The 12,201-nt window shown below is 51.6% G+C and overlaps 1 protein-coding gene across 1 annotated transcript in view; it reads left to right on the forward strand.

Moving 5' to 3' along the window:
• The window catches only part of LOC118940507 (kinesin heavy chain-like), a 175,973-nt gene that overhangs the window by 109,711 nt on the left and 54,061 nt on the right, over positions 1–12,201 (forward strand). The window contains exons 6-9 of the mRNA XM_036950862.1: positions 5,002–5,057; positions 5,190–5,277; positions 5,906–6,030; positions 9,176–9,280. Of these exons, the coding sequence (XP_036806757.1) occupies positions 5,002–5,057; positions 5,190–5,277; positions 5,906–6,030; positions 9,176–9,280 (374 nt within the window). The remainder of the gene's footprint in view (positions 1–5,001; positions 5,058–5,189; positions 5,278–5,905; positions 6,031–9,175; positions 9,281–12,201) is intronic.

A 12,201-nucleotide genomic window follows, 5' to 3' on the forward strand; every position in this document is an offset into this window, starting at 1 on the left:
TCCAACCTCACCTCATCCAACCCCACCTCTTCCAACCCCACCTCTTCCAACCCCACCTCATCCAACCCCACCTCTTCCAACCCCACGTCTTCCAACCCCACCTCTTCCAACCCCACCTCTTCCAACCCCACCTCATCCAACCCCACCTCTCCAACCCCGCCTCTTCCAACCCCACCTCTTCCAATCCCACCTCATCAAACCCCACCTCTTCCAACCCCACCTCTTCCAACCCCATCTCTTCCAATCCCACCTCTTCCAAACCCACTTCTTCCAACCCCACCTCTTCCAATCCCACATCTTCCAACCCCACCTCATCCAACCCCACCTCTTCCAACCCCACCTCTTCCAACCCCACCTCTTCCAAACCCACCTCTTCCAACCCCACCTCTTCCAACCCCACCTCTTCCAACCCCACCTCATCCAACCCCACCTCTTCCAACCCCACCTCTTCCAACCCCACCTCTTCCAACCCCACCTCATCCAACCCCACCTCTTCCAACCCCACCTCTTCCAACCCCACCTCTTCCAATCCCACCTCATCCAACCCCACCTCTTCCAACCCCACCTCTTCCAACCCCATCTCTTCCAATCCCACCTCTTCCAAACCCACTTCTTCCAACCCCACCTCTTCCAATCCCACCTCTTCCAACCCCACCTCATCCAACCCCACCTCTTCCAACCCCACCTCTTCCAACCCCACCTCATCCAACCCCACCTCTTCCAACCCCACCTCTTCCAAACCCACCTCATCCAACCCCACCTCATCCAAACCCACCTCTTCCAACCCCACCTCTTCCAACCCCACGTCTTCCAACCCCACCTCTTCCAACCCCACCTCATCCAAACCCATCTCTTCCAACCCCACGTCTTCCAACCCCACCTCATCCAAACCCATCTCTTTCAACCCCACGTCTTCCAACCCCACCTCTTCCAACGCCACCTCTTCCAAACCCACCTCATCCAACCCCACCTCATTCAACCCCACCTCATCCAAACCCACCTCTTCCAACCCCACCTCATCCAAACCCACCTCTTCCAACCCCACCTCTTCCAACCCCACCTCTTCCAACCCTCTCAAATCCAGTAATAAAGCCTTTCTGTCTGACTCTGGGATATTGGGTGTGATCCTTAGTCTGGGATATGGGGCGTCTTCATCTTGTCTTTTTGTAGTAACTCTTGAGCATAATCCCCTCTTCTGCTGACAGAGCCTTCCTGCAACTTTCCAGCAGTTGTCCGACAATCCTTTCCGACCTCACCCCCAAATGTTCAGCCACCCGTCCTCCATCCATTAATGTGGGCCCAGCCATGTCCATTAACTTCCTTTGTGATGATTTTCCCCTTCAGCATCATCTTGGAGAAGTGTGAAATAGCTTCATTTGTACAATCCAGTCTTGCCCCAAACACCAGAGGTTCCTCCAGCAGCCAATGCACTGACTCAGCCTTAGTGCGTCTGGACACCTTCGTTATACTCCAAACCCTAAGAAGGCCTCTGTAAAACGGAGGTAGTCCATCCATCGATCTCTGGCTACTATCAACCAAAAATAAAGCCTTCTTGAAATCCAATCCCTCTACCTTCTGTAACACCAGACCTACCACCCCTCTCCACACCACATTTTTCGGTCCATAAAGCAACCTTTGAATAAACTGAAACCGGAAAGCAGCAGCCCTACTAGCAAGATGTACAAGTCCCTGGCCCACCTCCCATTTTGATAAATACGGAACACTTTGTGGAACCCAATGATATTTATCCCCCCCCCCCCCCCCCAAAAAAAAAAATCTACAATAATTGCCTGTATCTTGGCCAGAAAGCCAGACGGTGGCTCTAAACATGACAACCGATGCCACGGTGCAGAGGCAACCACATTATCAACACATTAATAGTGGCCCCCCAAATTACATTTTAGATATCAACCACCACCATCTCCTCATCCTTCCTTCCACCATTTCAACCACCCCATTCCAATTGTTTTCCTTTGTCCCCTCGTCCCCTTGGTACACTCCAATATACTTAAACCCTCCCCTCCACCCCCCCAGCAACACTCCAAGATACTTGAACCCTCCCTTCCACCATTCCACCCCCCCTAGCTACACTCCAAGATACTTAAACCCTCCCTTCCACCCCCCCCCCCCCAGCTACACTCCAAGATACTTGAACCCTCCCTTCCACCCCCCCCCCCAGCAACACTCCAAGATACTTGAACCCTCCCTTCCACCATTCCACCCCCCCCCCAGCTACACTCCAAGATACTTAAACCCTCCCTTCCACCCCCCCCCCCCCCAGCAACACTCCAAGATACTTGAACCCTCCCTTCCACCATTCCCCCCCCCCCCCCCCCCCCCCCCAGCTACACTCCAAGATACTTGAACCCTCCCTTCCACCATTCTAGCCCCCCTTGGGCAAAGCCATGATCCCTCCAGACCATTTCCCAATCTGTAAAGCACAACTTATCCCCCATTCTTCCTTTGTAGAGGATATTCCTTTAAACCGATCAACCATGAGACTCAAACTATTCACCTCCGCTGGATTTTTCACCAAAATAACTACATCATCAGCATAGGCTGAGAGGCGAATAGGAGGAATATCCTTTGAAAGGTACACCCCTTCAATGCGACTTCTAATGCTATTTAGTAGTGGCTCTATAGCATACAACATTACGGACAACAACAAACACCCCTGCCTAATTCCTCAACACACTTTAAAAGGAGCACTCAAGCCACCGTTAACTTTCAATACACTCTCAATGTCACCATATATCACCCTGATCATGGCAATAAAAGTAGAGCTGAAACCAAAAGCCTCCAAAGTGGGCCCAGAGGTACTGATGTTGAACTCGGTCAAATCCCCTTTCCTGATCAATTGAAATTAGACCAGCATCCAATCCAATAGCCCTAGAGGCGTCCCAAAAAAATCCTGAATCAGGGAAATGTTATCCCCTGACCACTTTCTTTATGGAAAATGTTGTCACTCTCCTGACCACTTTCTTTACGACATCAGAACCACTTTCTTTATGACATCAGAACCACTTTCTTTATGACATCAGAACCACTTTCTTTATGACATCAGAACCACTTTCTTTATGACATCAGAACCACTTTCTTTATGACATCAGGATCACTTTCTTTATGACATCAGAACCACTTTCTTTATGACATCAGAACCACTTTCTTTTTGACATCAGAAACTTTGCTGATTCAATAAACAATTCACTTTCAGGAAAAAACAATCAGTTACATTTTAATCCTGCATATATTTCTTCCTTTTTGTCAAATTCAGAAATTGACATACTTTTTCAATCCCACACCTTCCTTCCACCCCATTTCTCTCGCTATTTTGTTGTGACGCACCAGAGGCCTCACTATCATCCCCAGAAGAGAACTCCACCATCTCTACTTCCTGTTTATCCTCAACTGATTTATCATCTCTACTTCCTGTTAGAATTAGAACCTTCTTCACCCCTTAAATTATTTTGAAAACAGCTGCTTCATTTTATATTGCTTCACTCTCCTCTTGAACTCCCATTTCATTTTCCAGCACCCCCTCAGCGATCTCAATCACACTCTCACCTCATGTTCCCAGCCGTCCGTCTGTCCTGTCATGTCCCCAGCCACCCGTCCCTCTGTCCTATCATGTCCCCAGCCACCCGTCCCTCTGTCCTGCCATGTCCCCAGCCGTCCCTCTGTCCTGTCATGTCCCCAGCCACCCGTCCCTCTGTCCTATCATGTCCCCAGCCACCCATCCCTCTGTCCTGTCATGTCCCCAGCCACCCGTCCCTCTGTCCTGTCATGTCCCCAGCCGTCCGTCTGTCCTGTCATGTCCCCAGCCACCCGTCCCTCTGTCCTGTCATGTCCCCAGCCACCCGTCCCTCTGTCCTGTCATGTCCCCAGCCGTCCGTCTGTCCTGTCATGTCCCCAGCCGTCCGTCCCTCTATCCTGTCATGTCCTCAGCCGCCCGTCCCTCTGTCCTGTCATGTCCCCAGCCGTCCCTCTGTCCTGTCCAGAATGAGTGTCTGCTTTGTCTGTAAGTTTCCAGTTGAAATTAACCCAGGTTGACAGTCCAGAGTCTGGGGAGTCAGAGAAGCACCAGTCCTGGTAGAGACACACACACAAACCTCTGAGAGGGAACACAGCCTTGACTTAAATCTGAACAGATTTAAAATCATCTCTCATCAAAAATACAAGCCTGAAACATAAAGTAACTTCCTACGTACATGTCCCCAGTTGCCCCTCGGTCCTGTCATGTCCCCAGCCGCCCCTCGGTCCTGTCATGTCCCCAGCCGCCCCTCGGTCCTGTCATGTCCCCAGTCGCCCCTCGGTCCTGTCATGTCCCCAGTCGTCCCTCGGTCCTGTCATGTCCCCAGTCGTCCCTCGGTCCTGTCATGTCCCCAGTCGTCCCTCGGTCCTGTCATGTCCCCAGTCGCCCCTCGGTCCTGTCATGTCCCCAGTCGTCCCTCGGTCCTGTCATGTCCCCAGTCGCCCCTCGGTCCTGTCATGTCCCCAGTCGCCCCTCGGTCCTGTCATGTCCCCAGTCGTCCCTCGGTCCTGTCATGTCCCCAGTCGTCCCTCGGTCCTGTCATGTCCCCAGCCGCCCCTCGGTCTTGTCCAGAAGGAGATTTGTACCGGTCTGCTGTACCGTACATTTTCTGTTTAAGTCAAATTGAGTTGACATTCTGGGCCTGAGTTAGGCCTGAGGGAGGCCTGAGGGAGGCCTGAGGGAGGCCTGAGGGAGGCCTGAGGAGGCCTGAGGAGGCCTGAGGGAGACAGTCAGAGCAGCAACAGGTGGTCTATGCCAGACTTTAGGAGTTGTTGCTCTCCTGTTCTGTGGTCGTTCGTGCACTGTGATGACCTCTTGTTTCTCTCTGTATGTGTGATGCGTCTGTGTTTGGGAAGTACACTTTAAATACATTTTGATTTAAAATCAATTTGACTGTTTTGGGCCTTTGGCTAGATATGAAAGTAAAATCTCCAAAAGTACTCATCTCTTCTTCTGTCCATCTCTCTCAGTGACGAAGACTAACCTGGCAGTGCACGAGGACAAGCACAGGGTTCCCTATGTGAAGGTGAGTCAGGCTTTCATCAGCTGAGGTGATGATTTAATGTTAACTGACCATCTATGATGGTCTCTACATTCGAGACGTGTCATCTTCCCAATGCTAACTTTTTTAACAGTCATTTGTTGAATTGTCTCTCAGGGCTGCACTGAGCGTTTTGTCTCCTGCCCAGAGGAGGTGATGGATGTTATTGACGAGGGCAAAGCCAACCGCCATGTAGCTGTCACCAGTAAGTCCAAATGACACTTAGTATATTGTATAGCGTGAAGTGTGAGTCTGTAGATAAACTCTGCAGATTCTTCTATAGTGTCTGGGGGGGGGGGGGGGGGGGGGGGGGGGGGGGGGGGGGGGGGGGGGGGGGATCTGTCATATTGGTTTACTATCTCTGCTGCCAACTCTGTTACTACCCCTGTTGCTGCCTCTGTTACTATCTTTTCTTCTCCTCTTCTCCTCTCTTCTCCTCTCTTATCTCCCCTCTTCTCCTCTCCTATTTTCTCCTCTTCTCTTCTCCCCTCTCCTTCTCTCTTCTTTTCTCTCCTTCTCTCTTCTCCCCTCTCCCATATTCTCCTCTCTTCTCTTCTCCCCTTTTCTCCTCCCCTCTCCTGTCTTCTCCTCTCTTCTCCTCTCTTCTCTTCTCTTCTCCCCTCTTCTCCTCCCCTCTCCCATCTTCTCCTCCCCTCTCCCATCTTCTCCTCTCTTCTCCTCTCTTCTCTTCTCCCCTCTTCTCCTCCCCTCTCCCATCTTTTCCTCTCTCCTCTTCTCCTCTCTTCTCTTCTCCTCTCTTCTCCTCTCTTCTCTTCTCCCCTCTTCTCCTCTCTTCTCCTCTCTTCTTCTCCTCTTTTCTCCCCTCTCTCCAGATATGAATGAGCACAGCTCCAGGAGTCACAGTATCTTCCTGATCAACATTAAACAGGAACACGTGGAGACAGAGCAGAAACTGTGTGGGAAGCTCTACCTAGTGGATCTGGCTGGGAGTGAGAAGGTAAGAGTTCACTACATGCGTTCACTAAATAGACCCCAGGGGACCTATTTTCCCTGGCTGGGAGTGAGACGGTAATGGACAAGACACACCATAATGAACTTTGATCAACTGCTGGGTGTTGATGAATGGTGGCGTTTAAACAATTAGAATGTTCGGTGGTCAAAGGCCTGGAAGCAGAGGTTAGTGTGGTAATGAACTAGCTTTAACCAGGAAGCAGAGGCTAGTGTGGTAATGAACTAGCTTTAACCAGGAAGCAGAGGCTAGTGTGGTAATGAACTAGCTTTAACCAGGAAGCAGAGGCTAGTGTGGTAATGAACTAGCTTTAACCAGGAAGTAGAGGCTAGTGTGGTAATGAACTAGCTTTAACCAGGAAGCAGAGGCTAGTGTGGTAATGAACTAGCTTTAACCAGGAAGCAGAGGCTAGTGTGGTAATGAACTAGCTTTAACCAGGAAGCAGAGGCTAGTGTGGTAATGAACTAGCTTTAACCAGGAAGTAGAGGCTAGTGTGGTAATGGAGTAGCTTTAACCAGGAAGTAGAGGCTAGTGTGGTAATGAACTAGCTTTAAACAGGAAGCAGAGGCTAGTGTGAGGTAATATGCAGGTTGGGGTAAAGGGACTACGCATAGATAATAGATAATAAACAGCGAGTAGCAGCAGTGTAACAAAAAAAGGGGGGCAGCAATGTAAATAGTCTGGGTGGCCATTTGATTAGGTGTTCAGGAGTCTTATGGCTTGGGGGTAGAAGCTGTTTAGGAGCCTCTTGGACCTAGACTTGGATATCCGTTACCGCTTGCCGTGCAGTAGCAGAGAGAACAGTCTTATAACTAGGGTGGCTGGAGTCTTTGAACATTTTTAGGGCCTTCCTCTGACACCGCCTGGTACTGAGGTCCTGGATGGCAGGAAGCTTGGCCCCAGTGATGTACTGGGCCCTACGCACTACCCTCTGTAGCACGTTGCGGTCAGATGCCGAGCAGTTGCCATACCAGGCGGCGATGCAACCGGTCAGGATGCTCTCGATGGTGCAGCTGTATAGCTTTCTGAAGAGCTGAGGACCCATTCCAAATCTATTCAGTCTCCTGAGGGACATGAGGCATACAGTGCCTTGCGAAAGTATTCGGCCCCCTTGAACTTTGCGACCTTTTGCCACATTTCAGGCTTCAAACATAAAGATATAAAACTGTATTTGTTTGTGAAGAATCAACAACAAGTGGGACACAATCATGAAGTGGAACGACATTTATTGGATATTTCAAACTTTTTTAACAAATCAAAAACTGAAAAATTGGGCGTGCAAAATTATTCAGCCCCCTTAAGTTAATACTTTGTAGCGCCACCTTTTGCTGCGATTACAGCTGTAAGTCGCTTGGGGTATGTCTCTATCAGTTTTGCACATCGAGAGACTGACATTTTTTCCCATTCCTCCTTGCAAAACAGCTCGAGCTCAGTGAGGTTGGATGGAGAGCATTTGTGAACAGCAGTTTTCAGTTCTTTCCACAGATTCTCTGGATTCAGGTCTGGACTTTGACTTGGCCATTCTAACACCTGGATATGTTTATTTTTGAACCATTCCATTGTAGATTTTGCTTTATGTTTTGGATCATTGTCTTGTTGGAAGACAAATCTCTGTCCCAGTCTCAGGTCTTTTGCAGACTCCATCAGGTTTTCTTCCAGAATGGTCCTGTATTTGGCTCCATCCATCTTCCCATCAATTTTAACCATCTTCCCTGTCCTTGCTGAAGAAAAGCAGGCCCAAACCATGATGTTGCCACCACCATGTTTGACAGTGGGGATGGTGTGTTCAGCTGTGTTGCTTTTACGCCAAACATAACGTTTTGCATTGTTGCCAAAAAGTTCAATTTTGGTTTCATCTGACCAGAGCACCTTCTTCCACATGTTTGGTGTGTCTCCCAGGTGGCTTGTGGCAAACTTTAAACGACACTTTTTATGGATATCTTTAAGAAATGGCTTTCTTCTTGCCCCTCTTCCATAAAGGCCAGATTTGTGCAATATACGACTGATTGTTGTCCTATGGACAGAGTCTCCCACCTCAGCTGTAGATCTCTGCAGTTCATCCAGAGTGATCATGGGCCTCTTGGCTGCATCTCTGATCAGTCTTCTCCTTGTATGAGCTGAAAGTTTAGAGGGACGGCCAGGTCTTGGTAGATTTGCAGTCGTCTGATACTCCTTCCATTTCAATATTATCGCTTGCACAGTGCTCCTTGGGATGTTTAAAGCTTGGGAAATATTTTTGTATCCAAATCCGGCTTTAAACTTCTTCACAACAGTATCTCGGACCTGCCTGGTGTGTTCCTTGTTCTTCATGATGCTCTCTGCGCTTTTAACGGACCTCTGAGACTATCACAGTGCAGGTGCATTTATACGGAGACTTGATTACACACAGGTGGATTTTTTTTATCATCATTAGTCATTTAGGTCAACATTGGATCATTCAGAGATCCTCACTGAACTTCTGGAGAGAGTTTGCTGCACTGAAAGTAAAGGGGCTGAATAATTTTGCACGCCCAATTTTTCAGTTTTTGATTTGTTAAAAAAGTTTGAAATATCCAATAAATGTCGTTCCACTTCATGATTGTGTCCCACTTGTTGTTGATTCTTCACAAAAAAATACAGTTTCATATCTTTATGTTTGAAGCCTAAAATGTGGCAAAAGGTCGCAAAGTTCAAGGGGGCCGAATACTTTCGCAAGGCACTGTATATGAGTCTGTTTCTGTGTATCTGTACAGCGTGTATGAGTCTGTTTCTGTGTATCTCTACAGCGTGTTTGAGTCTGTTTCTGTGTATCTCTACAGCGTGTATGAGTCTGGCGCATAATCTCCTGTACTGTATGTGTTTGTAGTGTCCTTCCTTATACATGACTAACTACACATGTCCAGATCAGATTTGATATATGATATATTTCCCCAGGTCAGTAAGACAGGAGCAGAGGGAGCTGTGTTTAATATATGATATATTTCCCCAGGTCAGTAAGACAGGAGCAGAGGGAGCTGTGTTTGATATATGATATATTTCCCCAGGTCAGTAAGACAGGAGCAGAGGGAGCTGTGTTTGATATATGATATATTTCCCCAGGTCAGTAAGACAGGAGCAGAGGGAGCTGTGTTTGATATATGATATATTTCCCCAGGTCAGTAAGACAGGAGCAGAGGGAGCTGTGTTGGAAGAAGCTAAGAACATTAACAAGTCACTGTCTTCCCTGGGCAACGTCATCTCTGCTCTGGCCGAAGGAAATGTAAGTCTAGTTCCCTCCCTCCCTCCCAGACACACACACACACACACACACACACACACACACACACACACACACACACACACACACACACACACACACACACACACACACACACACACACACACACACACACACACACTGGGCAACGTCATCTCTGCTCTGGCCAAAGGAACTGTAGGCCTAGTCCCCCCCCCCCCCCCCTGTAAGTCCAGTGTCTTCGTCCCCCCTGTAAGTCCAGTGTTGTCGTCCCCCCCTGTAAGTCCAGTGTCGTCCCCCCTGTAAGTCCAGTGTCGTCGTCCCCCCCGTAAGTCCAGTGTCGTCGTCCCCCCTGTAAGTCCAGTGTCTTCGTCCCCCCTGTAAGTCCAGTGTCTTCGTCCCCCCTGTAAGTCCAGTGTCGTCGTCCCCCCTGTAAGTCCAGTGTCGTCCCCCCTGTAAGTCCAGTGTCTTCATCCCCCCTGTAAGTCCAGTGTCTTCGTCCCCCCTGTAAGTCCAGTGTCTTCGTCCCCCCTGTAAGTCCAGTGTCGTCGTCCCCCCCTGTAAGTCCAGTGTCGTCCCCCCTGTAAGTCCAGTGTCGTCGTCCCCCCCGTAAGTCCAGTGTCGTCGTCCCCCCTGTAAGTCCAGTGTCGTCGTCCTCCCCGTAAGTCCAGTGTCGTCGTCCCCCCTGTAAGTCCAGTGTCTTCGTCCCCCCTGTAAGTCCAGTGTCTTCGTCCCCCCTGTAAGTCCAGTGTCGTCGTCCCCCCTGTAAGTCCAGTGTCTTCGTCCCCCCTGTAAGTCCAGTGTCGTCGTCCCCCCTGTAAGTCCAGTGTCGTCCCCCCTGTAAGTCCAGTGTCTTCGTCCCCCCTGTAAGTCCAGTGTCGTCGTCCCCCCTGTAAGTCCAGTGTCGTCGTCCCCCCTGTAAGTCCAGTGTCGTCCCCCCTGTAAGTCCAGTGTCTTCGTCCCCCCTGTAAGTCCAGTGTCGTCGTCCCCCCTGTAAGTCCAGTGTCGTCCCCCCTGTAAGTCCAGTGTCTTCGTCCCCCCTGTAAGTCCAGTGTCGTCGTCCCCCCTGTAAGTCCAGTGTCGTCCCCCCCCCCCCTGTAAGTCCAGTGTCGTCCTCCCCCCCTGTAAGTCCAGTGTCGTCGTCCCCCTCCCCTGTAAGTCCAGTGTCGTCGTCCCCCCTGTAAGTCCAGTGTCGTCCTCCCCCCCTGTAAGTCCAGTGTCGTCCCCCCCCTCCCCTGTAAGTCCAGTGTCGTCCCCCCCCGTAAGTCAAGTGTCTTCGTCCCCCCTGTAAGTCCAGTGTCTTCGTCCCCCCTGTAAGTCCAGTGTCGTCCCCCCCCCTGTAAGTCCAGTGTCGTCCCCCCCCCCTGTAAGTCCAGTGTTGTCCCCCTGTAAGTCCAGTGTCGTCGTCCCCCCTGTAAGTCCAGTGTCGTCCCCCCTGTAAGTCCAGTGTCTTCGTCCCCCCTGTAAGTCCAGTGTCGTCGTCCCCCCTGTAAGTCCAGTGTCGTCCCAGTGTCGTCCCCCCTGTAAGTCCAGTGTCTTCGTCCCCCCTGTAAGTCCAGTGTCGTCGTCCCCCCTGTAAGTCCAGTGTCCCCCCCCCCCCCTGTAAGTCCAGTGTCGTCCTCCCCCCCTGTAAGTCCAGTGTCGTCCCCCCCCCCTGTAAGTCCAGTGTCGTCCTCCCCCCCTGTAAGTCCAGTGTCGTCGTCCCCCTCCCCTGTAAGTCCAGTGTCATCGTCCCCCCTGTAAGTCCAGTGTCGTCCCCCCCCCGTAAGTCAAGTGTCTTCGTCCCCCCTGTAAGTCCAGTGTCTTCGTCCCCCCTGTAAGTCCAGTGTCGTCCCCCCCCCTGTAAGTCCAGTGTCGGCCCCCCCCCCTGTAAGTCCAGTGTTGTCCCCCTGTAAGTCCAGTGTCGTCCTCCCCCCCCCTGTAAGTCCAGTGTCTTCATCCCCCCTGTAAGTCCGGTGTCGTCCTCCCCCCCCCTGTAAGTCCAGTGTCGTCCTCCCTCCCCTGTAAGTCCAGTGTCGTCCCCCCCTGTAAGTCCAGTGCCACCCCCTGTAAGTCCAGTGTCATCATCCCCCCTGTAAGTCCAGTGTCATCATCCCCCCCTGTAAGTCCAGTGTCATCATCCTCCCCTGTAAGTCCAGTGTCATCATCCCCCCCTGTAAGTCCAGTGTCGTCCCCCCCCCTTGTAAGTCCAGTCCCCCCCCTGTAAGTCCAGTGTCGTCTCCCCACCCCCTGTAAGTCCAGTGTCATCGTCGTCGCCCCCCCTCCACTCCCGTGAGTTCAGTGTCCCCCCCCCTGTAAGTCCAGTGTCTTCCCCCCCCTGTAAGTCCAGTGTCATTATCCCCCCCTGTAAGTCCAGTGTCATCATCCCCCCCTGTAAGTCCAGTGTCGTCCCCCCCCTGTAAGTCCAGTGCCGCCCCCCCCCCCTGTAAGTCCAGTGTCGTCCTTCCCCCTGTAAGTCCAGTGTCGTCCCCCCTGTAAGTCCAGTGTCGTCCCCCCTGTAAGTCCAGTGTCCTCCCCCCCTGTAAGTCCAGTGTCGTCCTTCCCCCTGTAAGTCCAGTGTCCTCCCCCCTGTAAGTCCAGCGTCGTCCTTCCCCCTGTAAGTCCAGTGTCGTCCCCCCTGTAAGTCCAGTGTCGTCGTCCCCACTGTAAGTCCAGTGTCGTCCCCCCTGTAAGTCCAGTGTCGTCCCCCCCCCCCCTGTAAGTCCAGTGTCGTCCCCCCCTGTAAGTCCAGTGTCGCCCCCCCCCCCTGTAAGTCCAGTGTCGTCCCCCCCCCCCCCTGTAAGTCCAGTGTCGTCGTCCCCCCCTATAAGTCCAGTCCCCCCCCTGTAAGTCCAGTGTCGTCCCCCCCCCCTGTAAGTCCAGTGTCGTCCCCCCCCCCCCTATAAGTCCAGTTCCCCCCCTGTAAGTCCAGTGTCGTCCCCCCCCCCTATAAGTCCAGTCCCCCC

This window comes from Oncorhynchus mykiss, chromosome 17 (assembly GCF_013265735.2).
Source record: "Oncorhynchus mykiss isolate Arlee chromosome 17, USDA_OmykA_1.1, whole genome shotgun sequence".
Lineage (NCBI taxonomy): Eukaryota > Metazoa > Chordata > Actinopteri > Salmoniformes > Salmonidae > Oncorhynchus > Oncorhynchus mykiss.